Here is a 27,906-nt window from a genome sequence, read left to right as displayed (position 1 = left end):
GCCACTGAGGAGATGCCCCCTCCCTTTGGGTACATTTACTTTTATTCCACTCAACTCCTGTGCTACATGTAGACAGTGAAATGCAGAAGCAATAAAGCATAAGGAACACAGAACCATGGAGCTGATGGATAGGCTAGGATCCTGCCACACAGTGAGAAGTGTTGTTTTTGAGAGGAGATGTTGGACACAAACATTAACACGGTGGGAGCGTTGTATTCGAGAGGGGAGATGCCGGGCAGTTTGTAGCATTGTGAGTGTTGGACTTAAGACTGGAGACATTGGGAATATACACTAACACTATGAATGTTGTTTTAGAGAATGGAGACGTTAGCCTTTGACAGAACGCGGTGGGAATGTCTTTTTTGAGAGAGAGAGAGAGATGTTGGGCCTCACCAACACTATGGGAGAGCCAGCTGGGCTTAGAAACCAACATTGGGAGGGTGTTGTTTCAGAGCGAGTATTAGTCGGGCCTAGACACAGCAACACTGCGGGAGAGTTGCTTTTGGGGAGTAAAGCCGGGCTGGGCAGCTGTGGACGGTTAAACCGCAGTGCCGAGTGCCGCCAGGTCTGTGATTAATGACACCGACACCATGAGAAAGGAAAGTGCCACAGACGCATTCCCCGGCAGCCTCTTCCCCCGCGTAACTCCAACCCAGGAAAGAGAACCACGTGTAACACGCAACTCCAGGGCTTTCCAGATCCACGAGTCAAAACAACTGTCAGAGCAATCGTTGCTGCAGGCAGCAGCGACGTGCATAAAGACCGTGATATTTATCAGGAATTGAATCTACATCTTTATTTTCCTTTGGCGCTACACACGGGCTGGAGTTCACGGCGAAGGGACAGATTCGGCGCGAGAACCTCCGCGGCCAGAACAAACAAACCCCCGGCCGACGGCAGTTCAGCCGCCCGGCCATTCGTCTCCAGCGAGAGAAATAAACAAGCTGAATTCTGCTCGTCGCGAGCAGAGAAAGCGTGTGACTCACCCGTCAGCACTCAGTGTGGAGTTAGCAGAGTGACCCTGACACACGCGTGTGAGTGACAGGCCACTCCATCCTATTAAGTATTCCAGAATGTACTCCTGATGAGAGTTAAATTAAAATCTGGCACGACTGCTGTGATGAGAGTGTGTACTGGGTTACATGCACTTGGACGAGTCTAGGAGGCTATCTGGCCTGGGAGGAATGTCAAAGGGATTACCAGGAGTGGGAGGACATTTAAAGTTGTGGTTCATCATCTGAATTGGGTGGAGTGGTTGAACTGAAAGGAGTCTTAAAGGTATGTTATCTTGACTGGGAGGGGTTTCAAAGTTGTGGAACGTTATCTGAATTGGGTGGAGTGGCTGGACAGGGAGGAGTCTCAACAGTGTGTTACCTGGACTGGGAGAAGCAACTGAAGGGTTACCTGGTTTGTGGCAGCCCAAAGTTGGTTCCCACGCCGACACGGGGCAGGCGGTGCACGACCTTCTTGACGGTGGCCGAGTCGGGGAAGTTAAACATGATGGAAGCTGCAGAGAAGTGATGCCAGATGACGTTACATCAGAGCTGCAGCTAACAGGCTTCACTTTCCCAAAAAGAACACAGCAAATTCGAGATATAACTGCACAAAACAAAACGCAACGCAAAGCAGGGCCAGTCAACAACAATACAGACTACTGAGTACTACAAACAGGTGTGCTCCTATAGAAAACAATGTTATCTAAAGTGGAATGGGGGGAAAAACATTAAAACATTGATATTAGTAAGATATTTCCTGTTAGGAGTTTAACAGAAAAAAGAATGATGGTGAGCTCTTACTCCTGTTAGCCATGAATATTTCCAGGGCTGTGTTCTGGAGCAGGTAGCGACGGGAGAAGACGGCCCGGATCTCGCTGAAGAGCCATTTCCCATGGAGCCCCTCGGTGTACACCAGAATCTGGAGAGGAGAGGAGAGCACAGAGTGAGTGAGTGTGAGAGAGAGAGAGAGAGAGAGAGAGAGAGAGCGCAGCTCGCTCCATTAATCAGCCGCAGATGAAGCGTCGCAGCCGGGGGAAGGATTAATGTATAGTATTGATCAGCGCCGATGAAAAAATGATTTTTCTAACGAGAGAATGAGGCCCATTCAGTGGGCCTAAGTGTGTGGGTGGGGACGACGGAGGGCAACGTTTAGTTAACTGCGAACTGATCGGTACTGTTGTCAAGGAAAAAACTGTTACACTCCTTCACATTATAAAATCCCTCTCTTTTATGTAGCTGGTGGGATAATCGGATACCATTTTGTTCTTATTTGTTTTACTGAATGCACTTTGGACTACAAACATTGTTTGCTCAAAATAAACAACAACAATAAAACAAATATTATTATTATTATTATTATTATTATTATTAAGCTGTTGGTGTTATAAGTAGCCTAGTAGTAAATTCATTCCGATGAAACAAGTACACACTGCAGAGGAAGAACGAATCAAAACACAATGGAAACATCTGCCAACCAGAACAGCGTATGAAGCCCAGCATGTAAAACAAACAATCCGCGTTAGCGCCATTAACGGAAGACCAGCGACACGCCTGCGGTTAACAGTCCACAGATAACACCACGCCGGCGCAAACCGCTCCTGAACCATTAATAATGCATCAGAATGTAACCGCTTTCCGAGGCTCAGACCCATTTCTCAGAGAGGCCAATCCTCGGCGGCTGGAGAAAAGTCCTCCTAATGCAGGCCAGCGCTCGCCGCAAAGCCGCGCAAACAGGAGTCTCCCCCCGACGCCGAAGCCTCCATTAATCTGATATTCAGCCATTCTGAAAGCAAAGGGCTTCTTCTGTTAGGGGCTAAGTATCATTTTGTCAGCTAACGCTAAACAAAAAAAAGGCCGCAGATGAACTCGGGTCTAATCTCTCTATGGAGCCAACGGTTGTCAGAGTAACTTGTCACAAAGGCCGTCAGGCCGGGGTGACAGACGCAGATGCTCGGGGGCCTGCCCGCGCGATCGGCGCTAATCCCGTCTCCGGCGCCCCGAACGGATCTCTTTGTTTCCGTGCGCTTTTTTTTTCTTTTTCTGCTTTCCTCTCCGTTTCAGAGAGTAATTACCGAGCGTGTTCGGGGACAAACAGAGAGGGAGGACCGCTTCGGCCCTCCCGTCTTCGCGGTCGAGGAACGGCATTAATCAAAAATATTGTAATAAGGAGCTAGCGCCGCCGCGAGCCCTTTAAAGCGCTCATTAAGGCAGGTGAGCGCGGAGAGGGAGCAGCTGGGACCGGGCTCGCCAGGGCCGCGCGTCTCTCCCGGGGTGGGGTCCGCCCGCGCGGCAGATTCACTTCAAAGTCTCTGGAGTTTAATTAAACGTGGATTAGAGGGGGAATCTGCCCGTCCGCAGCGCCGCACAAGCTCTGAGCGTCCTCCTTCTCCTCCTCCTCCTCCACGCTGACAGAGACCAGGACCAGGAGGCCCCCGGCCTCCCGTCAATCAGTCGCCATGGCAACCACCCCACCACAGCAGTTTCCTCACCGAAATTCACCACTATTTATTTACTTCTTACGTTTGTTTATCATTTCACTTAAATACAAAGTTTATGGTCAATTATTTGTTAAAACATTCCGTTATTTTACTAATTGATTATTGAACTGTTGCACAGTATGGTGAATACGCAGTGTACATACAGCTTATTATCGCATGCCAATCGCGTCCTGTGGTACTGGTCTGAGAACGACGCAATTATAAATATTATGTTACAACAATGTTACAAGCAATCACCACGTGCATCAAATGAACAACACGTAGTAAAAGAACATTCAGAAGCCCTGCACAGCGTTCACAGTGAGCGTCACTGTACACACTGCCACACTCATCTTTGGTAGTTTCATGTCAATCAATATCTAATAATAGATGTCTGAATGCTACAAGAGAAACTAGATAAAGATGAAATATCATATCAGATGACATTTAGTTAATGCAATAAAATACATTCACATTGGGGTAATTTATAAATAGCATCTAAAAATCTGCTGATTGTTTATGGGAACTGATGACTGAAGAAGCTCACTTGGAAAAAGCAGAGACAAAACAATCTAGTAGTAGTCAATAGAAGTCAGACAGTCCACATGACCGAGGCAGCCAATCATTGAGCAAAAAACAATTTTGAGAGCAAATATGACATTAAATCTGTACATTCAGCGCCTCTCGTCTTCCCCCGCTCTCTAAAAGCAGTGAGAAAATGGCTGAAATGGAGCAGGGTAGCACTTTCGCTCAGAGACCGCGGCGATGAGCCACATATTTCATTCCGGCAACAAAGACTGAGGAGAACATGACAAGGCCTCTCGACCTCTCGATTTCGCCCGGAGAGCCGCTCGGCAAAGCGATGCAATTTCCAGCTGACAGCCTCTTCCCCCGGCTTCGGCAGTTTATATACGGCGGTTCTGAGGAGTATTGATACGTTCGGAGGGCTGGCGGGCGGAGTCTGATTCATTAATCACCGCCGAGCGCTGGTGCTTAGTCTCCCCGCCGGCTCCCCGAGCAGTCAGGTCTCTGACGGTGCGCCAACGCGTTCTGCGCGACGCGATATTTGTGCCGGATGGCCGTGTCCGGCGCTCTGGCCTGGTAAATAACACCGGCTGGCTGGGCGGGGTGGGGGTGGGGCAGCTGGTTATTCTCCGCTACCTTCTCCAGGGTGACTAAAGTGGTCGGCAACGATGTACGGCACAGTGTCGGCATTACAGATGACGGCAGAACCAGCCCTTACCGTCTGGTACGTCTACACGTCACCGCCAGAGATGATCTGTGAGATGCGGAAGGTCAACGTGAAATGCTCACCTACGTGGAGAACTGGGAATCCGATTAAGTCGTGTGCGGACTGCGGGGCGAACCGAGATACACAGGCTGGCCTTCATCAATACGCCTTTGACCCCGTAAAGAGACGGTATGGGAAGTTTCAGTAGAGGAGTAGAGGGTCAAAGCCATCGAATACTGAACACATGCAGATATGTAACACCCAGACTGAAAGAGTGATGCATGCTGTCTAGGCGACTATCTTAGTCTTCACCTCTGTGGTGAGCTGAAAGGGGACTCCAGGGTTGTTCGTTCAAATTTGATATTCCAGCATTCTACAGCTTTCAACATCAACTATTTGAAAATTCAAAGCCCTGCTCCTCTCCCCGTTACAAGCACTGTATGAATCTCCAACTCGTTCTGAGCCACTGCAGACAGAAGTCCTTAGGAGTATTAATGACATCAATGAATTATCCTATTTTATAGGCTATCATCAGTCTGTCCCCTGATGAATGTTGATGAGAAAAAAATGTGTGTACTCATTCATTCAAATAAATGATTAGTGATCTGCTGTAATGTTGAAATTTACGAAAAATCAAATAGTGTCTTATGGGCATGGACAACTCCGGGGAACTGGAGCAGTGGAGCCTTCTTTTACTCGTTCTGGCAGCGTGATTTTGGGGTGATGTGGTGGCCGTGTGAAAAAAGAACAAATTTAGTTCCATACCCAGGGTAATATTGCCTGTACTTAAACACTGGAATGAATAGCAGTGAACAGCAATTTATAAAAGTTTAAGAGTCCGTTTTTCAGCATTACATGTCCAAAATTATTTTTAATAGTATCAGAAATACATAAATAAATAGACACAGAGCCCCATTCCTTGATTGTCAACAACCAAAACGGCAGGGCAGTGAGAAATACCATCATGGTTTTATTTAGTTTTATTAGTTGCACATGAATTGCCTTTATGAAGCACCGTTAGCCAATGTGCATATGGAGAAAGATGATAAAATATGTGGCCACAATAAGATTAAAAATATATATATATATTTCTCACTCTGCTCTGTGCACATGCTCAGTTTGCCTCAGCTCTCACTTCACAGGTTTAGCAGAGCGCAGAGTGGCGTTGCGGGCTCCGTTTCAAAGCCGAAAATGGAGCCAAACAAACAATCGGCGAGGAGTGGTTATTGAGGAGCACACGGCTGGCCCGTTTCGGCTCAATTGTGGCCCTGGAGTGCTGTCATTTGTCTCTGTCAGAGGACGGCCAGCTGAAGGCACACTCCCTCCAGCCAAGGGCCCGCACTGTCAGCCCCCCCACGGCAGAGAGACACCTCTCCAAACCACACCGGGCGAGACACCACCCAACAAAATTTAATTGAAAATGGAGAGGGGCTGGGGGTCGGGGGGGGCATCAAACTATTCCAGTTGTGCACGTCCCAAAAAAAGAAAAGAAAGGAGTGAGAACTGAACCCGTTTTCCTCATTGAGCAGACGTGCAGGCCCTGTGTGTTCAGGCAGATAAGACCGGGGGAAAAAACAAGGAAGAAAAAAAAAAAAATGAAACAGCGACGCCGTGTTTGAGCGCAGCAGACAGACTAAAAGGAGGCGATGAGGAGACGTTAAAGCGCTTCATTTGAAATGTCACCGCTAGCGGCGCGCTGCGCAGAGGGGCCGGGCCGGCTGCGTGGACGGGCTTGTTCCGGGCCCGCTTTAATATGCGCTCGGCCTCCCGAGGAAAATGAGGTGATTGAAGTTCAATTTGTATCCTGTTATTAAGCGTTTCCGCACGAGCGGGCGAGGCTAAGGATAACGGATGGAGCTTTTATTATTACTTTTTTGGGTCCGATGAAGTGGAGGGAAAGATAAGGTGATGAAATTAATGAGCGGTAGGAGAGGGGCTAATCAATCAACATCAGCTGGTGGGAGGCGCGAGCAATATTGGAAAACTCGATAGAATTCAGACCGCAAACCTGTGGACTTATCTGCGCGCAACTGCTGCCCCAAAACACACACCCCCACCACACCCCCACCCCCCAACCGAATCCCTGAAACCCACACACACACACACACACACATATGCACAATTCACCCCACCCTCCCCAATATTCACAATTACATCCAATTCCATTCAGTTTAAAATGAGTAAGCTTTCTTTCTACTAGGACACTGCATAGGCAGCTCACAGATCACCACTAGTATTCAGGACATTCTCAGAGTAACAGCATTTTCCATTTCTCCAAACTCCAAACTTCTCCAAATTTAAGTAAAAAAACAAAGTAATAATTATGGTCACTGCTCACAATCTTATTTTTATCGTCGCCTTTTTCTGCTCAGACAGCGGTAAACACAACCGAACGTAATGGCATTTAATGACCGCGAGGAGCTCGCGCCTCCATAATGAGGTGCTTGAGCGCTCACGTGACGAACGTCTACGGTGAGTGCGCTGTAATGCCAAACACACGAGTGGTAGGCCCAGGGGGTATGACTGCACTGATGTACGTAAAGGACCAGTACCGCTGTGGCTCTTCCTCTGAAATAGGCCAGGAGAGCTCCTGTCCTGTGTCTTTATCACCACAGCGAGTGCTTCCCCCATTACAAGAGAGTCTGCCAATAAAAGCATTTATTTTAGTCGCAGACGGTTTACATTACACTGTATTCACTGAGCAGAATTACAGTCTAAGCGAACATAACATAGTTCATTTAGCTCCACCCAAGCTAAATGAACAGTAGAGCCAGACCTGGCTATCACCAGCTGTAGACCACTGACTGCATTTGTAACATCACTAAAGCACTGAATGCAAGTCAACTATTCCATCCTGTATTCATGATATAACTCTAGAACATGTACAAACTTCTATAGATCCTGTTGGTTTATTTGCAAATTCAAAACCGCTTGGGGTGTCTCGTGCCCTAGCCAGTAGGGCACTGACCACATCCGGTCGTATGACCTTTGTCCGAATGTCTCTTCCTCTCTCTCGCTCCCCGTTCTTCCTGCCTCTCGACACTGTCCTGTCCAGGAAAGCTGAAAAAGCCCTGAAAATTCAATACCATTTGGAGTTTTTTTTCATAAGTTTCGATAAGTTTTTGGATTTTTATTTGTTTATTCTTGATTTAGTTTCCCCGCTGTTGAGATCTATGATTTGGGGGCTGATAGCAGGGTGTGTAGACTAAGGAGGACGCAGAGAGAGTTGCTCTCCTCCAGCGAGGGAGAGGCATCTGTCAGCAGCGCCACTCAACACTTCAGCGCGTGAGGTCGAGGGGCGGCGCGAGGCGGAGGGGGAAACTGACGCTCCGAACCGGCAGGGGGCGGAGCTCCCCGAGCGGCCGGCTCGCTCAGGAGTAACGGAGGCAGCTGTTGAAAACGGACGGGTGCGAGAGGCGTCTCCGAACAATCCGCGGGGAACGACCGTCTCCCCGTCCTCCCCTCGAAGCGGCGGGGACCGACAGACCCCCCGCCCGGGTTCCCAAAACGCCGCGCCTCATCAGCAAATGAGCCTTGCCGCTTAACGAGCTCCGGGCCGGTTGAGGCCCGGGTTCTGCTTCGCCGCCGCCCCCGTCGGCACCCTCAACACGGCGACGCCCGCTCCCGCAACACTCTGGAGCCAATTACTGCCGTTCGCCCGGCGATCACGGTAATACACACTAGGAAAAGGGAGTTCCATTTTCCCTCCCAGAGCTCTGGAATTGTGGGATATTAGCCATGAGGCTGGAATAGTGATGTGCCCCTGCATTGGAAGTGGGATGCTGTTCTGTCCAAGAGGAAAAGAATGTGATATATGTGACGAGCAGTTAAAAGGGACAGGCCCGCAGACTGTGAAACACAGTGAACACATTTGGTAGTCCACTTTCACACAGTAACTCATGGGGGAGAGACTGTCTACATGACATTAATTTAGCAGACGCTCTTATCCAGAGTGATTTACAAAACAGGAGAAGCACATGTGCATTCACAGTCTACTGTGCTCCATAACTTCATACAAAGAAGTACATACATATAGACACGCACACACACATAATTTCACTTGCACTCACCATAACCTATAAGGTCTGTATTCAAAATGATCAGTTTCAAATAATATAATTGGTACATTGATAATACCTTTGATATGTTAATTTTGCTTAAAATATCTAAAATTCCTCAACTAACAAAACTTTATTTCTCTGTCGTTAAGTTAAGCATTCATTGGCAGCACTAATAAGAAATACCTTTTGTCACCAGCGCTGTGGCAGTTCAGCCAGCCTGCAATAAAAATGTCAGCCTCCTCTTCTGTGCAGATTTCTCAGTCTATGAATCTGTGTTTTTATAATTTTGTTTCTTGACGTTAAGGCCTTAATACACAATGCAAATCCTATTTTAATGATTGTTTGAGCATGTCTTAAAAGCTGATATATAGATACAACTCATTAATTGGTAGGCCTTTTTGGAATCATTATTTTCATAGGGCATGTACTGTAGGCCTAATAGATTTTAAGCTTATCAGTTAATCATTATTAATCGATTAATGGGCGCCAACATTCGACTAAAAGAATCACACAAAATTAGCATCCCAAGTACATACATACACAACAAACATCACAAGCTGCTAAATTGCTTCTCAATCCTAGAAGGACAGATACCAGGAACCCTACAGCAACTAATACCTCTTGCAGTGCTCAAAAGAAGCTAATCTCCACTCCGGAGAGTGAGACCAATGACAGGGTTTAACAAGTCCAAACACTCTATAAAAAAAGAAATATGTTACTCTAGTAGTGTTGAGGTGTCACTGAAATAATGAACCTAATTTGCCCTTAAACAGAAAGCCGGGATGTGTGTGTGTGTGTGTGTGTGTACACTTGCGGACGGACAGCAGTGTTTGAGGTTCCTGAGACTCAGTGAAGGACGTTCCCCTTCAGATGGCCTCTCTGGAAAGTTCAGGCAGAATTTACCCTAATGAGGATTAGAGGGTTTTTGTTCCTTTCACAGTGTTTGCTAACCGGTTGGTCTTTTCACTTTCCTCACACTGCGCAGCAGCTTAGCCTTTTAAGCTCCAACAAAAAAAAAAAGAAAAAAAGCCTTGTGTGGATTTATTAAAATGCCAGAATGTTCCGGGGGTTAATTGGAAGAGAAGCAAAAGCCTTTAATGCATTGACTCATTAAACATTTAGCCCAACTGCGCGCCTTTGTGTTCGGAGCAGAGGAAAAGACTCGGCCGATAGTCAGAGAGCACACAGGGGCAAGAGGGAAGACAACCACGAGTGGTCAGGTTTAAAATTAATAAACAAATAAATAAATTAATAAATAAATAAAAAATAAATAAATAAATAAATAAATAAATATTATTATTAATTTGAAGAAAAAAAAGAATAAAAGCAAAACAATTTAGTCAGAAACCAGTGCTTTGTCAGATACTTTCTGCCGTTGGGGGGAAAATGGGATTTTTCTTTTTTTCACCAATTACACAGAGATAGAGATCAGACACAGCAGAAGGTACCCACCCCCACCCCCACCCTCCCCCCCTGCCCATTCAGAGCAGGCATTTCTCTCCCCTCAGAGTTCAGACTGCAGGCGCTGTAACCCCGGAGCTGATAAGGGCACAGGCTCTGACCGCGGAACAAATGGGAATAAAAGCAGGATAAGGTGACATAAGTGCGGAGAAGAGGAGCGTGAAATCCATCGGACGTACGCAAATTGGGCCGGCCCCTTCGCCGCCTTTAGCCTCCCGCTCGGGGCGGTGATTAACGGTTTAAAACCAACAAGTAGCAAACATGGCGCCGGCGGGGCCTCGGTGGACGTAAACGGCGTTCGCGAGCGCGCCGTCGGGCTCCGAGCGAGCGAGCGGTCGCCCGCCAAATTCCGCCTCAAACACACGTGATCAGACGGCGAAGTTAACGGGGGCAATGTCGGCACTTCGCGTTGGACGGAAGGCTGCTGCTTTTTCGAAGCCGTGAGACACTTTCTCAGCCGGGAAAAGCGGTAGCTTTAATGCTAATTTGAATTCCTTTTGAATCGCTCGGCGTAGAACTCATTTTAATCGCGGAGAGCCCGCCGTACGGAGCTGAAGTGAAGGACGGGGCAGGCTTCGGGCGGGGTGACGGGGAGCAGGGAGAATCAGGGAGACGGCTGGAGTCCTGGTGAAAGTGTTTCAGGGCCCCGCCATTGTTCGCGCTCCCCTCTGAAACGTCGCCGCGCAGACACTGTTGCCAGCGTCGCATGGGCTGAGATTACCGACCATTATCTTCCTCAGTGTCTCCGCTCCGCTCTCAAACTTCCAAAATGGTGTTTCGGGGTAGCGGTGATGCTAGAGAGAGGCAAACTTTCGCCTAATCTCCCCCCCCCCCCCATTATTGGAGCCTTAATTGGATTGGAATCGGGTGGGTGGAAAAGGCCCCCCTCCTCACTGGACAGGGCTGCAGGCATTGAGGCTGAGGGAAGAGCGGGAATTCCTTAAAGAATATCCCTGGGGATTTAAGGATTTTAAGGTGACTCAATTGAAGACACCACATACTCCCGTAATAAATTGTGTTTTTACGCAAGGATACAAGTAACAGTTCTCACAAACTTTCTTTTGTGTGGTTTAAGAAGTCTCAGGAACCTGAAACAACATTCTTTGGGAATATACCAAGTACACAGACTGGGAATTTTTTATCAGAAACATAAGAGTTTAAATTCAGTTCAATTAAATTTTATGTGCCTCTTTAAGTGCTTCTCAAGGAAGGCGACTTCTCAGGCATTCCAGTAAAATATGAACTACAGTTAGTAAAATATCTGAGCAAATATACAGGTAAAATATACAAAAAATATACTAAAATACAAAAAAATATATAAAAATTAAGGAAAAGTGTACATATGCACGCAAGAACACATACGCGCACATGCACACACACACACACGTACACACGTACACACACACACACACACACACTGTTATCTGGGTAGCTGATAGTAATGAAGAACTGAACAGTAATTTACTGGATGTTTCCTGCATATAGTCTGGCCTTCTCTATGGCTTTTTTCGAGAGGGCAGACTGCTTTGAAAGCAGGCTGCTGAAATGTTGTCATTAGATCAATTAATCTGACAGGTTTAGAGGTTTTTCCACTGCCCTTAACACCAGAGTAAAAGCAGAAAAGAACATAAGTAGCATATTTTCAGGGAAGAGAAGAAATATCACATTTCACCTTCCCTTAATAATGATTCCCAGACATATGGACAAGCTTTGGCATTTTTAGTGCGATTTTGCATGCTGTAGCAGTGATTTTGCATGCTGTTGCAGTGATTTAGCATGCTAAGCTTTGATTTTGCATGATGCAGCTGTGATTTAGCATGGTAAACTGTGATTCTGCATGCTGTAGCTGTGATTTAGCATGGAAGCTGTGAATTTGCATGCTGCAGCCTTGCTTTAGCATGATAAGCTGTGATTTTGCATGCTGCAGCCTTGCTTTAGTATGGCAAGCTATGATTTTGTATGAAGGCAGCTGTCATTTAGCACGGAAGGCTGTGATGTAGCATGATGTAGCAATTATTTAGAATGACACAGCTGCGGTTTAGCAACATACAGCTACGAGCTGACATGAAACAGCGACTATGACTTAGCTTGATACGGCAACGTTTCTGCAGCACGCAGGTCAGGTTTTGCGTGACGCGGCTGTGATTTAAGCCCAGTGCGGGGACACAGTAACTCTTTGTGAGTCAGCTCCAGAAGTGCAACAAAAATGTACAGTACCCCCGACTCACTCTATGAGAGTACAGCTCACAGACAGGAAATGTCTTTTTGCAGCCACTTGAGAAAGTGTGCTCTTAGGTGTATAAAACATTTTCTCTCCAATGTACAAAGAAGGGTATTTTTCCTTGTGAACATAAAAGAAGTTGTGGGTACCCTTATGAAAATGGAATATACAGCGGTATATTGTATATATGTTGAAAACACAACGATAAATAAGTCACCGCAATGTCTTTTTCAAAAATCTATATCAGTGCCTGAAAGTAGGAATCATTGGTATGTTTGGCTGTGAATTGTAAGGTATTTTAATGTCTTTTCTGATCTTAAAAATATATTTTATTTTAAGACATTGCAGTACATTTCATCATGTTTTGAGCAAAATAATACACAAATACCGCAAAAATACCTCGGCTTTCTTCAATCCCTTCTATAAATTACAGCAAATGGGAAATATCTGAAGCACCACATTCCTCATAAATCGCAGATCTTCATGTCGTACTCCGCCTTCAAAAGTTCTTTGGGTAATTTAAGGGACCAGGACTGTTTCCAATATTGTAACGGCATTTGCAACATGCTTACTTTTGCGGTAAAGAAGGGGTTCAAAGTCCTTTAATCCCATTGTCCTCCTGCAAAGCAGTCACAACTGACCGGGCACCTCCCCCCTGGATGCGCCATTCCAACCAGACAGGATCCTTCACCGCACATAATGGCCCTGGCTGCACTAATAAGCGACCAAGCGGGCCTCCACACACCCGTGCGAGGCAGGCAACCGCACAGTGACAGCACGGACATGGCGCTAACGTCACTGTGAAACATTACTCTACGCCATTGCTTTACTTTCTGTGAGACAGCCATTCCGGAAAGAGGTGAGAGAAAGCATGTAGTTTCACATTCAAAATATAGTAATTCAATGTAAAAAAAAAAAGTATATATATATTCCTATTTTATATTGCAATTGCCATCTCCCAGGAATGGACAATGCAATGGAGCTGTACTGCTGCTAGACTCACTAGCTAGAATTTGACGGGGAACACTGGTGCAAATGGGCAAAATGTGATGTCTACAGGATACAGGAGATCAACGATGTCCTCAGCACAAGAGCCAGGGAGGACCTTGCCAAAGGAGCATCTCTTTCCCCAAATCTTAAACTTAGAAAAGGCAGGACTGAAACTGTCACAACGCTCATGCTCAGACAAAATGGCAAGCTTGAAAATACAACACAGCCGCTTAAGACCCAGGGACTCTTAAAGGAATCTCCTGGGCAGTGAAGCTGACTACTGGGATCATTACCCTGAGGGATTCATGGGAAAACTGAATCTCAGTTACAAAAACTCCGACCTCTGAGTCCAAAGCCACACACTGTCATAGGTGGCACAGCAGAGCAGTGGTCAGGCTAACTGGTCTCCTTCTCAGAGGGTTGTACAGTACAATCAAATCCCAAATGGAACTCGAAATGGGATCATTTCAGGAGCAGTGCAAACAGATACAATGTAGACTCTAAGCTACGCAGTTCAACCTGAAACAAAATCGCAAAAACATTTAGGCATAAAATAAATAATGCAAGAAATGCATTTGGCCTGAATCACAACGACCGTTTGGGAGCACAAACGCACGCAGGGGAAGATGACAGCGAAAGACGACGCTGGTCAGCCCGGAATGTTAAACCGAGTCCATCCATCAGCGGGCCACGCTCCCTTTTGTCGGTTCCATCAGCCAGCGACTGAATGAATAAATAATAGAAGGGGAATCAATCAGGGGAAGTCTAGCTCGGGACGTGTCTGGAGGCTGCCCTGCCCCGCGCCTCAGACTTGGCAGGATAGATGGTCTGTCTCGCGGCGAGATGCGCTTCGGCTGCCGGAGAGAGGTCCCGCACACTGCCTCGCCTCACCTCCAGCCAGACACGGGTCCTGTTTTTAAGGTGCCGATTGCTAACATAGTCGTTTGCCATCTATTTGACCTTCCTTTAATTTAATTTACCGTAATACAACGTACAGTACTGTACACGACAATGTAAATGGTTATCAATTTACAATGTGGCATAAATGTTAGCTATGTTTTGATAGCTCTGCTTTAGTTGGCCTGCCAATATAGCATCTTTAAACTGAATTGGGGAGAGACCGAGGGAGGGAGGGAGGGAGAGAGAGAGTGAGGGAGGACACAAGGGAGAGTGAGGCAGAGAGAGATTAGTCATCATTAGCACAAGATCTGACACCAAGTCTAAGTGCTTCCTCGTGATGACCAAGTGGCAACAATTTTTCCCCCTGCTTGTCACTACCGATTACGCTTTCCTTTCATGAAAATTTAATCTGTGTCGTTGGCTGATCCTGCAGCACATTTCTGCCAAACAACAAAGCTGAAGCTAACCCAGAATAGTGCAAACACAGCAAAGGGAAAAAAGAAACAGGCCGTGCGCGGTAGGAGAAGATTAAAGAGCTGAGCTCCGTGCCCTTGTACATCCTCCACTATATGAACACTAAACACAGAGTTTGCTGACCTAAGTCTTCACTGCTCGGTCTTCATTATTTCTCCTGCTGATAAAGTGTCAACAGCTCCCTTTCAACACCAGCACTGCAGTCATTTTAATGTTAAGGTCGCCAAATTCCAGCGTCTGACACTTAACATGGCCGCCGCTTCTCTCCTTCCTTTATTCACTCCGTTAACGAAACGGCGGGCTGCGCTCCGCAGACACGCCCAGAGCATCTTCACCCGGGGAGCCGAGCGTCCGGGTCAGAACCGTAAATTTCGACGTCGTGAAAATTACGGTCGCCCGGGACAACGGGCGGCAGCGGCCGCCGCCGTAAAAAAAAAAACGAGCTCCTGCGGCGCCCTCCTTGACTCGGGAAGATAACGCGCCGCTCTTCCCAGCTGAATTCTATTATCAAATCTTAATGAAGGCCTTATCAGGAGACAAGATCAGTGACCTCAATCACACTGTACCACTTCATCTTCCGCAGGATAACCCCGGTCAGGTCCGCGAGACGGCGAGGGTCTTGAGTGAATATATCAGGGTTATTGATGTGTTTGGAGGACAGATAAGGAAAGACGGAGGCGTCCCTTTCCGTCGGGTCTATAATAATACGGAAGCGCGCGCTACAGGAGCCGTGCGGCTGTCATGTTTTGAGCTTGACGGCACGCGTCCGTTCTACATAACGTCGGAAACTAGGGTGCTTATTCCAAGAAATGTGTTGAGAGTTATTTTTTCCAAAACTGTTTCAATAATTTTGAATAACTGGAATATTAAATTGTTCACATATGCCTTTTGCATACGTCTGCACATGATAGAGTGAAGCAGACCTGACTCCTGGAGCAAACTGGCAGCAGCATAGCATGTTGTGGAAATGTTTTGATGAATATCCATAGCATTTATTAAGAGGAAAAAGTAAGACAAAACATGAAAAGGGGAAATTGCGTACGTCTCTGTGCATGTTTGCCTTTAAAAGTAAATAGAAAGCTAGATTTTAAAACCTGTTCTTGTTACTAAGAACATCAAGGGAGTTAAGAATGAAATGGCATGATAGATATAATGATAATGAGCATGTCGCTTGAAAGCCTTTCAGGGGCTGTAATTACACTGAATGTTTTGTTCACTATTACAAGGGGGTGGGAGGTGGGCTGAGTATACATACAGTTACAGTCATACTCTATGTACAGTTCATTTCTGAGAGGACAGGAACAGAGTTCGGTTAGAATCGAGGAGAGAGAAACAGAGAGTCAGACAGAGCGAGAAAGAGCAAGAAGAGAGAGCAAGAGAGAGAGAGAGAAAGAGAGAGTGAGAATCCCTTGCCTCCCTGTGAGCCTAAGCGATTTATCGAGCGTCCCAGGATGCACTTTGTCAGTCCTTGGGGTGGGGGCGGTGGGGGTTGGATATGAAGGAGGGCTGCGGCTACTCTTCCAGAGCTCATTGATAATGACATACCTGCTTCGCTGGCCTTTTATCCATAGCACATGGTACTTAGGGCTAACTGAAAAATCAATAGGCCCTGTCACACGGCCAGCCGTCACAGTGCTCCCTGACTGTCAGCTGCAGTCACAGGTCGGCCCTGACAGCCACGAGGGCCAGCCGTCTCCCGGAGCCGTCAGGGCCGCCTTCCTGTATCGGACAGCCCCACAAAACAGCACGCTTTATCCACGTCCTTAACCAATCAGAAGCCTCGGAACTCCGCCCATTCCTTCAAGTGAGAGCCAAGGAAATGTGCCCTCGGATTAAACAAAACAGAGAGGCTACACGTTTGTATTCTACACGTTGTTTCTTCACGCAACAGTAGCTACATCAGTAACACTGAGCCCTCAACCCACAGGAAACATGGGATAAACATTATTCATTCCAACAGGAAGAAGCAGAAAGAATCAACCAAGTTAAAATGTCAAGGTACAGTATATGGAGGTAAACTTCCTAGCTCCATCGGTATAACAAAATTACAGTGCAAATGTTTTACACCATCAGTCAGTACACCACCATTCAAACACACTGTAAGCATCTTGTAAAATATTTGGTACATTTTAGGGTCACTAATTTCTAGATAAGGCAGACAGTCGCCATGGATGCCAATGACATATAAACAGCATAATGCGCCAGCTAATCACCGTTGACCACCAGCAAGCTCTCCCATCCCCCTACACCGCACCCCCCACGCCGCACCCCATTTCTCACTTCACTTTGCACGACACACGACACGGGGTGAGCTGCAACACAACACCGCGTGTAACGCGCGGGGTGCGGCGGGGGCACCAACTGTCCGCCATCGCAGCGGCGCGGCGCGCCGGGGCCTAACAACGAGGACGAAGCACATCTGCTCCATGACTTCATCGGGTCTCCCAGTCAGGGGCTGGAGGTGGGGGGGGGGGTCGCCGAGCAATTAGCGGCGTGGGCCAATTTCTCAGGCCGCCTCCCGTAGCGGGAGCAGCTGGGCCGAGAGTCGGAGGGAGTCGGAGGGGCGCGCGTCGGAGCGGGCCGAGGGGCGAGGCTCTCTTTCTCGCGCCGCGTCTCACGTTTCCGCCAGGAGAGAGCTGACATTCCTGCTCGCCGCTCGCTTCGAGGTCCGAAGCACGCTAACTCGAACGGACGCTAAAATAAAAAACCTCCAGACTTCCTCCCTCCCCCCCCGCCCCACTGCCCGTACTTTTCACCGATCCTCTCATGTTGCGAGCTCCGATCGTGTTCTTTTGTTCTAACAAGCTTTCATTTGTATCATCTCGGTTAAAGATTTATTTCGACCGTCATTTGTTGGACCAGGAGGCACTTTAAGCAGGGACATTTTCCATCTGAATAAATTCACTCATTTATTCAGATGGAAACTTTTACAAGAATTTCAGGCTAAAAGCATTGCTAAAGTACAACGGTGGCAATCCATCTGGGAATTCGAACCTGAAAAATTCCAGTCACAGGCCAACTTCCCCCGCCACTTAGTTAAGATGGATGGCTTTGATTACCACATCCACGTATTAATTATACAACGATATTCCCAGGCTTCTGAAGCTTTATTGCAGGACAGGGCACGATCCCTTCAAGGGAAAATAAAGGCTTAACACAAGCAAGAACAGAAGTATTTAATCTGGCCATCTGTACTGCGGGAGCGGTGACTCTAAGCAGGTGTTGTGGGAGATTGGCACAGCTCTTGACCCAGACCAAAGCCAGAGGATCTGGTAGCAGCACATCTCCCAAAGGGGGCATATCAGCACTGCAAGAGACCGCGGACACCGTCTATCTCTGACCGCGGGGAGCTCGGTGATCAAAGGCCTGCTAGCAAAACGCGCAGCCGGCCTCCTCTCTGTTCAGCACAAACAGCTCTTCAGGATTCACTGATAATGCGGGACGTTTGAAGAGCAGAAACAGCGAGAGACAGAAATTATCTCCGTGGAAACAGAAAAAAGTCACTCTGTCTCAAAGTGTTGCTGATTTTCATTACTAAACTTTCACCAGAGAGTCACCGGAGAGACACAAAGCTTCCGACAGACATGAGTACAAACGTTTGGCGAGTACGCTAAATGTGGACAGACTTCTTGACCGTTTTATGCCTATTATCAACAAACTTTCCCTTCGCGTAAAACCCACTGAACCAAATCAAATTCAGCCAGGTTCTGCTGAGGTAATCTCGCATTACGAGGGCAGTGTTACTCGATCAGAGATTTATTATACAGCTGCGCCCTAAAATATATATCTTCTTATTTTAATTAAGATTGACCGAATCCATTGTTCATTTCAATTTCAGTCATCATATGAACATATGACCAGACATACACAAAAACCACCCAGCCTTTTCATTAGTTAAGTGCAAATACTGCACAAAATGTATTCTTTATAAAAGTGGAATACATTGAGTGTAACATACAACAAACATACAGTCACAGCTGGAAATAGCCCAAAGAGCTCTTCTGTAGTCATATGAGGAATGCAGAGGAAATACATTCTTAATGAAAACTTTGAAACTTAGCACTCGAGAGAGCTGGGAAATTCATACAGGATGATCTAAAATATTTGTTTTATTTCTGCCATTTTGTCACATCGGGTAAAACATAATGATTCATTAAACAAGCCCCTCTTCTTCACTATTTTAAAAAAGCAAACTTCATCATTAGCTTTGGAAAAAAATTAGCATTCTTTTTGCATTTGCAAACGTGGAGAGTATTAGCGCCTGGAATGAAAAGTGAATTTGGACCCTCTAATGCATTTGGTCACTGTAATGTCAACATGATGTAAAATATCTAACAAAGCTTGTCTGTAAACATGGGTGAGTTATTACCATCTCACCAAAGATTTTGAAGTGAAAAAAATGAAAGGAGGGCAAACTGCCAGCTCTCGTTGGAATAAAAAAAATACATCTAAAAATTTCATGTTGAAGCCTGTGCTGCTAGTACTGGTTAAATGTTAGCGCTGAACAGCTCGGCTAAACGTTGCGTTCAATGTATTCCAGATAACAGCTCTCTCCACCTTATTGTTCCCAGGTACCATGTGTTTGCATTGGAGACGAGACTCGCAAAAGTGAAAATAAAAACCACTTTCCTTTAAGGTTTCCAACAAAGTAGTATCATATGGTATTAACTGACTATCCCCACCACTGATTTAATATGGGCGGAGAGGTGAAATATTATGATAGTTTTCTCTGTGACAGATTCAGCACAGTTTTTGTTTATTAAACTTCAATTTAGTTTGCTGTGCAACAAACTGAAATTTACTAAATCACCATTTGTCTCATATAGTCACTCTCAGGGGGGAAGTATATTTAGTTTAACAGTTAAAATGTATTTCATCATGTTTGGATATTTTTTCACCACTTGGAGTGCATATTCATCGTTTTGGCCCTTAATTCTGATATTAGACAGTCCTGGCAAAAAGGTTTTGAGGAGAAAAAAATCCCATCATAAATAATTATGAGTATTCCTACAGTTTCCTCACGTGAATCACGGAAAAAGAATGTTAAAACGCAACAGTCAGAGGTTTTTAAAATCTCCATTATAAATTTTGCTTTTAAGTAAACCTCATGTCAGTTGTGCTATCACAGTCAATCATTTTGGCCTCTCAGTGTCTACCTCTGTACAAGTAATGCTTGGTTCACCAAATATTCCTCTTTAAACTTGAGTTCAACAAGTACATGCTTGGATGGTTTGAGGGTACGCCAAATTAATCTCAGACTATTGGCAAGGCAGTGTACCCCAAAATTATAACCAAGAAGAAGGGCAGGAATTACTACATTTTGTTACAAGCTGATAACATACATATATATATATATATATATATGTAAAACTCTCAACAATTAAAAAACTAGTTTCAGACAGCATATTAAAAAATTCAAAATTTTACACACAGATCACATTATCATGTGGATACCTTGCGCTAAAAGCTTGCAGTTTTTTAATATATTTACGGTGTCTGGAATGCGGCTTTTTTATGTTTGAAGTTTCAAAAGAAAAATATATATAGTTGCTAAATCAATCAATAAATCACACACACACACACACACACAAATCTAAATTACCATCAGCATACCTGACATGCTCCAACAATCAACATCAGTTCTTAAAAGGGATGTTTTAAAAAACACATTTTGTCCCCTGACCCTTAACCATTTAATTAGTTTCTAATGTCTGAAAACCTGGACTTGTCCAGCATCATATTCTGAAAATGAATGATATACAATATGGCTGCCAGGACATACAGTCAGCCAACATGTCATACTTCTGCCATTACAAGTTTTAAATCAAACCCCAGCATCTAAAAACGTACAGGGGGAAAATACCATTCCAATAACAGCACAAAAAAAAATATTTCCCAAATTCCCATTTTCTATGTCATGACAGCGCTCTGAATTATAATAAACAGTGTGTGAAAACAGGCAAAACTGTTCCAGCATTCACATTCACACTAATCATAAAGCCAATGACAGCCATAATTATTTCTTCTTTTTTGCAAAGACATCTTAGCAGACACCAGAAAAAAAAGATTCAAACCCCAAAGTTTATTTGTACTCAAATATCCATTTTGAGGTTTTAACATATAAACCTATCACCTTATTCCAAATACTCATTGACAGACTAAAAATAATCTTATAGTAAGCCCCTCAAATGAAAGTAGCCGATTCAGTATGAGAGAATTGCACAAGGAAACTGTCACTCATCAACATGTTTGACACTCACATTCTTGAATTCTTGGAGAATACTGAATTCTTCTCACACGTGTGTTTGTATAGTAAGATAATTCAATGGGATCCTTTTTTTAATTGTGTGCGTTCCTTTCAGGGGAAAAAAAAGATTTTGAGGCGTGATGTGTGGTGCGGTCAACTCTCAAGTCACTGAACCCTGTGCAGAAGGTTCAGTTCCTGCTTATGGCCCTTTCTCAGCTGTGGTCCCTTCTCTGTCTGCTGCCTTCTCTTGTTTATATCTGTCTAAATAAAGCAAAAAGCAAAACACCCCCCCACAACAAAAACAAAAAAAACAAAAACAAAAAGAGGGTGGACCTTCCAGCTCTCGTTTAAATAAAGAAATAAAAAGAAATAAAAAATGAGCCTTAATAGGCTCCCGAGTGGCTTAGTCAGCACTCAGCAAAGGCACTTTCCATAAGCAAAGGCCTGGCCCTATAGCGTAGACATCATCTGGATTCTGTCACTAGCCAATTACAAGTCTGCAGAGGCGGGACACAACTGGGTTCTTCCCACCAGGGGTAGGGTGGGTTAGAGGGCTCCTTAGATTACTGCTGCATTAGCTAATTCAGAATGATTCGCCAGCCACCCAAAGGTTACCAGAAGTTATCACAGAGAAAGGTGCCTCAAGAGAGATACTGTTAGTGCGCCCCTGTAGTACTGTGTGGCCCAAAGTGTGGAAAAAGACATGGGCAGGTCCACTGAAGGAGTATAGTCACCTTGGCAAAGATTTATTCCAAGCCTGCAGTAAAATAATGACTAATATAACAAATAGATTATATCTCCCAAAACAATAAAGTCAAATAAATAATAATAATGACAATAAATGCCCTCTATCAACAGTTTATTCCACAATCAGCCAGGACTGGCTCTGTGAGAGATTTCACAACAGGCAGCAACTGGGAGTCTGGGTTTTGTAGTTCCCTACTGTGCTACTGGTCTCATAACCAGAGCAGAAATACATCTAAATTACATCTAGTAGGCTTTAACCCGTATGTCATACTGCACTGTTCTACCAATAAAAGTAAACCAGGCTTGTGCTTGCTCTTTTTCTCCCCTTTTCCCTCTCTCTCTCCCTCCTTCTTCACCCTCACCCCATCCTGGATTTGAGAATGTTAACTACATAAAAATGTTTTCGCACGGGAAATATTTTTGGACTGGCTGATGGGAGACTCCATTAATATGGCAGCATGTCTCCACAACCGTATTCCAAATATGGCATTTCAGGTGGGGGAGGAAAGGCAGGTATGCCTTCCACACTGTAGTTTGGGGGTACATAGCTATAGGGTTTTTTCCCCTATTGGGGTTTCCATCTGTGTGCAAATTCACCTTGTTGAACACAAACAGGACGCATGTTCTGCATTCTAGTACATTTTAGACATAAATAAAACACAATAAAACGTTGTATAATATAAGTTATGTTGAATACATAATTATGCAAACTTAAAGCCTGCAATGCCTTAAGATGACAGCCTACACAATTAATTGAATCATTAAATTTAGAATTTAAACAGCACTAATACCTTATATAAATATGCCTCTAATTTTAAAAATAAAAATGCAAACCATGCTGCATATAGTACCTTTATTAAGACTCCTTAATGCCCAGCATTCACCATCCATATTATATTTGGTAAAGAATTGAAAAAGAAACTAATCGTATTGATTCGGTGTCGTCAATCGTTTAGATTAAATTACTATTTATACGTGTTCACAAATATTTTTCACATCTCTTCACTCCATAGACATCAGGTCGCCTGTGGGTTCATACAGTAGGCTATAAAACAGTGACACCTATAATCGCACGAATCTGCTAAACGGGCTTCAGCAAAGCGTGCGTTTCAGTCACAGAATGTGCACCCATACTTCCCTCAGGCATTGACTGAAAAAAGAAAACCCATAACTGCTCCAAGATGCCGTACACAGAGCAGGAAATATTGTCGCAGTGATCGATAGTCTTTTTATTCTACTGGTATTTCTTTGTTTTTCGTCATTCAGTTGCATCACAACGCCATAGGCTATTCGGCTCGCATAGCTTGTCATCGTTTCCCCACCTGACGCGAGAGCTCTTAAGCCATCTTACATTAACTGCCCGGAGAGCACTTCACTTTCAAACCCGGTCAAGCGCTTATAAATTATTCATACTGACAATTTAACTGGCCACAAAATAATTGTCAACATTTTCCTAAGCAGGTCTACTTCTAGAAATAAAGCAACTTAAAAAAACAAGATGAACAGTAACACATTATAAAAACGTTTTTCTTAATATACGAATGATGAATGCATGTAAATCAATTTCTCCCAGGTTATACAGTTATGGTTATTTAAATAGAATTTCAAGTAAACTGTCAAGACAGAAGCAGGTTTTTCTTAAGTCAAATACTGCACCTTAAACACTGCACTTTTGCGACAGCTAATTATTGTTTTATAGAATCACAGCGCACAGCCAAGAACTAAATGTCTGCACTCACATGTGTGAAACGGTGTAAATATGTCTCCGGGCTTTACCGCGGTATAACCTAATGCCTGGTAAATGTGCGACTGACAACAATTTAGGCGCACTGCATCATATAGCCCATATATATCATTAGGCTATTTTAGTAGCCTATAAATCTAGTTCTGAAAATCCACCATAGGCCTTCTCTACATTCCTTAAATATAAATGTATATTTCAAATAAGTAACCAAAAAATGTTGAGCAAGCGAGCGACTAAAACAAAAATAATGGCAAACTACAAACATTAAATTCAGCATTATTTTAACTCTAAACAATTTGTCAGTTTAAGGTCAAAGAGCGTAACATAAAAGTGACTACAATTTATGAAAGGTTATGAAAAGTTACCGTGCTAACTATAAGATGAAAATATAGTTGATAAAGCATTATTCATTCCGTTCACATAAATTAATATTCAAAGGAAACACGGTAAAATCCAACATAATTCATACAATCTACAAAATTCCCATAATCTCTGTAGGAATTTTGAGCACGGTGCTTTACTTATCACCCATGGGCTTTTTTATAAACTAAGAAAGGGACAGAAACACCTGATTTCCAGCAAACATGTCTCATTTATTCTGGTTATGAATTATAGATAAATCGCAATTACACTAACGGCGAAGCAAATAAAATTTACCAAAGCGCGATATCCAATTAACAGGTATAACCGCTATTCCAAAATGTAGCAAAATTACCTTGGTCACTTCAGAGCTCAATGTGTTTCCGTAAGGGGTGAAATGAACGAAATTAAAATTCGCGAATGATATCCTGTATAACATGAACACATATGTCTCGCTATTTTTTATATTAAAAACAATGCATAAAGCCAACATTAGACGTGCCAAATACAACAATTACAATCATATAGCCTATAATTACGACTGTATTAATGTTCTGTATGTAAACAACCCCACTTGTAGTTAAACGCAGTGATTAGATAGAACAAGAATCATGACTAAATAAATCAAGTTAAAAAGATTTGCGTGGCATTGCGACTGTTTAAATCCTTAAGCATTTATATAGTATCTAACATTGTAAGGGAACACTGTTTTGTCGTAAATAACGAGTCCCTCAACCTGCAAAACCGCAGCTTTGCACTGGTCTAGTCTCTCTTGCGCGACGTGCTTCTCGGATCAGCTGCAATTGGCTGCGCCCTCTGACAGGTCTGCTGCTGATTGCAGGAAAAGAAGCTCCACCCTCTTCATCTCAGATCGGGGACCATTCATAAACTAAACAACTCCTGAGCTCCCGAGTCTGGACACAGGCAGACAAGGTATAATAAGGCGCACTAACACAGGCCACGGAGTGAGAGAGATGACTGATCTTCACACGGTCAGATCTTCATCTTTGAGCACATGAAACCGAAGAGACGGACGTATCAACCTCACTAACTCGCGCCAACATTTGAGCGGACTGACCTGGCTGATTCTTAACAGTTTACTGCATCAGTCAATTTCTTCCTGGAACTGACGTGCATCCAGTGTAAACGTTAAGTTTTTTTTATTGTTCTGAAGCGTTTTGCCTCTGGCTTTACCGGTAAGCGTTGGATCCGTCAGCGTACTGCGACTCCCCGGTGTACAGCCCGGACCTCTGCCCCAACATGATAGCTACACAAGCAAAGCTTGTTTACCAGCTGAACAAATATTACAACGAGAGATGCCAGACTCGCAAAGCGGCCATCGCAAAGACCATCAGGGAGGTATGTAAGGTGGTGTCGGACGTCCTCAAGGAGGTTGAAGTGCAGGAGCCCCGTTTTATCAGCTCCCTGAGCGAAATCGAGGCGCGCTACGAGGGGATGGAGGTCATCGCACCCAATGAATTTGAAGTGGTACTCTACCTTAACCAGATGGGTGTTTTCAACTTCGTGGATGACGGGTCTTTGCCTGGGTGCGCGGTGTTGAAGCTGAGCGACGGGCGCAAGAGAAGCATGTCGCTCTGGGTCGAGTTTATTACGGCCTCGGGTTACCTCTCGGCACGAAAGATCCGATCCAGGTTTCAGACGCTGGTGGCACAAGCCGTGGACAAATGCAGTTACCGTGACGTTGTTAAGATGGTAGCGGACACAAGCGAAGTTAAACTGCGGATCCGGGAGAGATACGTGGTCCAGATCACTCCAGCGTTTAAATGCACAGGCATTTGGCCTAGAAGTGCGGCGCAGTGGCCCATGCCCCACATTCCCTGGCCCGGTCCTAATCGGGTAGCAGAAGTCAAAGCTGAGGGCTTCAACCTCCTCTCTAAAGAGTGCTATTCTTTAACCGGGAAACAGAGCTCGGCGGAGAGCGACGCCTGGGTCTTGCAGTTCAGCGAAGCAGAAAACAGGCTATTGATGGCAGGCTGCAGAAAGAAATGTCTCTCCATCCTGAAGACGCTGCGCGACCGACACCTCGAGTTGCCGGGACAGCCTCTGAACAACTACCACATGAAAACCTTACTTCTGTACGAGTGCGAGAAGCACCCGAGAGAGACCGACTGGGACGAATCGTGCCTGGGCGACCGCCTGAATGGGATTCTGCTGCAGCTTATCTCTTGCCTGCAGTGCCGCAGATGCCCCCATTACTTCTTACCAAACTTGGACCTGTTTCAGGGGAAACCACACTCGGCCTTAGAGGCTGCAGCAAAGCAGACGTGGAGACTTGCGAGAGAAATTCTCACGAACGCAAAAAGCTTGGACAAATTATAGACCAGCGCAACGCAAAAGTACATTATTGTTAGTACTACTGTACTGAGGACCTTAAGATCACTTCACTGTAAGTGGGAGAAAAAAAGTGATCGTTCAATTCTCCAAGTAATGTGAAAGTCTTTTTTCAAAGAAGCAAATGGGACATTGCAAGAAAGAAAGTTAAGGTACATTTTAAGATAAATGTATTCTGTGTGTTGTTTTGTTTTGAATGTTTTCACAAAGTGAAGAAACTTTTATTTAAAATATGCACAGTCTTTAATGCAAAACATTCAAATGTATAGTGCCAAGTCAAATTTTCATTATGTCAGCTAAAATTGAGATGTTAATAAAAACAAAACAAAATATAATTCGGCGTTGTTTTTCCTGGCTAATCTGGTTCTAGTGGGTTTGTACCGGTAAATTAGATAGCTCAATTGAATAGGCTACCAATATCAATAAAAATGATATTCGCCGACTTGACAGTTTTAAAATATTATCATATAAAATATGAAATAATACAATTCAGTGTCGACTACTACGGATATTGGCCAAATTAATACACCTCACTTCGTATTTCCATCTGATATTCTATTATTGATGACATAAAATGATCATATCATTGCATTTTAAGATGACATTCTTCTTGTTCTACTACTACTACTTTGATTATTATTATTATTATTATTAAGCTAAACAAACAATATATTTGTTATATATGTTATAATATGTAGAATTATGGGAAATATTTAATATTGTCGGATTGATCTGAAAGTCTCACAGAGTCTCTTTAATAGCATAATAGCTAACACAGGCCGCACGGGCCTAATGGAACCAAAATTAGAATTGTATAATGGCAGTATAAAGACATGCAAAAAGTCGGTGTCTGTTTATCCAAACATAAATAACCAATTTTGGGCAGATAACCTCTGTATACAGCAAAACAAGCCACCACTTTAGACATTAAAGGCCTGTACAAAAGTAGTAGGCCTATACACTTCGTAGAATACCAGTTACACTACTGTGGGCAACTTAAAATGAGGTAGCCTATACTTGCGAAGGGCGAGGAAAGTCCGACACAAAGCAAACACACGTAATAAACGTGTCCTCGGTTTATTTTACAGATTTCTTATTTATTTTGAAACCAGTTTCAATTAAGATAAAAGAGTTCCATATGTCAAACAATTTAGAACATGGGGCATAACCACAAACAGACACGCAACTGTGTTATCTTATTATACTCTGCATGTTTCGAGGTCAGGGGCTGCATTTTAAATACAATAGCATTTTAAAAATGTATTGGCATTAAGACAACATTTCTCGTGCCATTGTTACTACGAATTAAAGGTGGGACATTTACATTTGCCAAAATAAATTAAATGTTACATTTATCCATACCTGGAAGCTGTGGCAATAAAAAGCCAGGGTTTCAATTTATGATGTTGGACTTTCACAGTATGCCATATGCTATAGTATACACACACGTTCATATAGCAAACGAAAGCATGTTACACCTGATAACAGGTAACATAAAATATTACAAGCAAAACGTACAAAAGGAAACCACAGGCCTATGCTTATGAATGGCTTTAGTACAGTAGCCTACTCTGCGCAGAAATGTAGACCCAATGCATGCACAAGGCATTTTACATTAAATTGAAAAATCACATGAACATTTAAAC

At 44.3% G+C, this 27,906-nt stretch overlaps 2 protein-coding genes across 2 annotated transcripts in view; one reads left to right on the top strand and one right to left on the bottom strand.

Moving 5' to 3' along the window:
* The window catches only part of LOC135254811 (lipopolysaccharide-responsive and beige-like anchor protein), a 208,477-nt gene that overhangs the window by 53,437 nt on the left and 127,134 nt on the right, over nt 1-27,906 (bottom strand). The window contains 2 exon segments of the mRNA XM_064335333.1: nt 1,405-1,507; nt 1,797-1,914. Of these exon segments, the coding sequence (XP_064191403.1) occupies nt 1,405-1,507; nt 1,797-1,914 (221 nt within the window).
* LOC135254810 (protein mab-21-like 2) lies at nt 24,804-26,595 on the top strand. The gene has a single exon (XM_064335332.1). The coding sequence runs from the start codon at nt 25,169-25,171 to the stop codon at nt 26,246-26,248; it is 1,080 nt and encodes a 359-aa protein (XP_064191402.1). The 5' UTR covers nt 24,804-25,168; the 3' UTR covers nt 26,249-26,595.

This window comes from Anguilla rostrata, chromosome 5 (genome assembly GCF_018555375.3).
Source record: "Anguilla rostrata isolate EN2019 chromosome 5, ASM1855537v3, whole genome shotgun sequence".
Taxonomy (NCBI): Eukaryota; Metazoa; Chordata; class Actinopteri; order Anguilliformes; family Anguillidae; genus Anguilla; species Anguilla rostrata.
The sequence above is the reverse complement of the archived record's forward strand: the minus strand, read 5'-3'. Positions and strand labels throughout refer to the sequence as shown.

What these genes read in the sequence shown, in the direction of transcription:
- LOC135254810 (XM_064335332.1), top strand. Translation starts at nt 25,169, where the DNA reads ATGATAGCTACACAAGCAAAGCTTGTTTACCAGCTGAACAAATATTAC.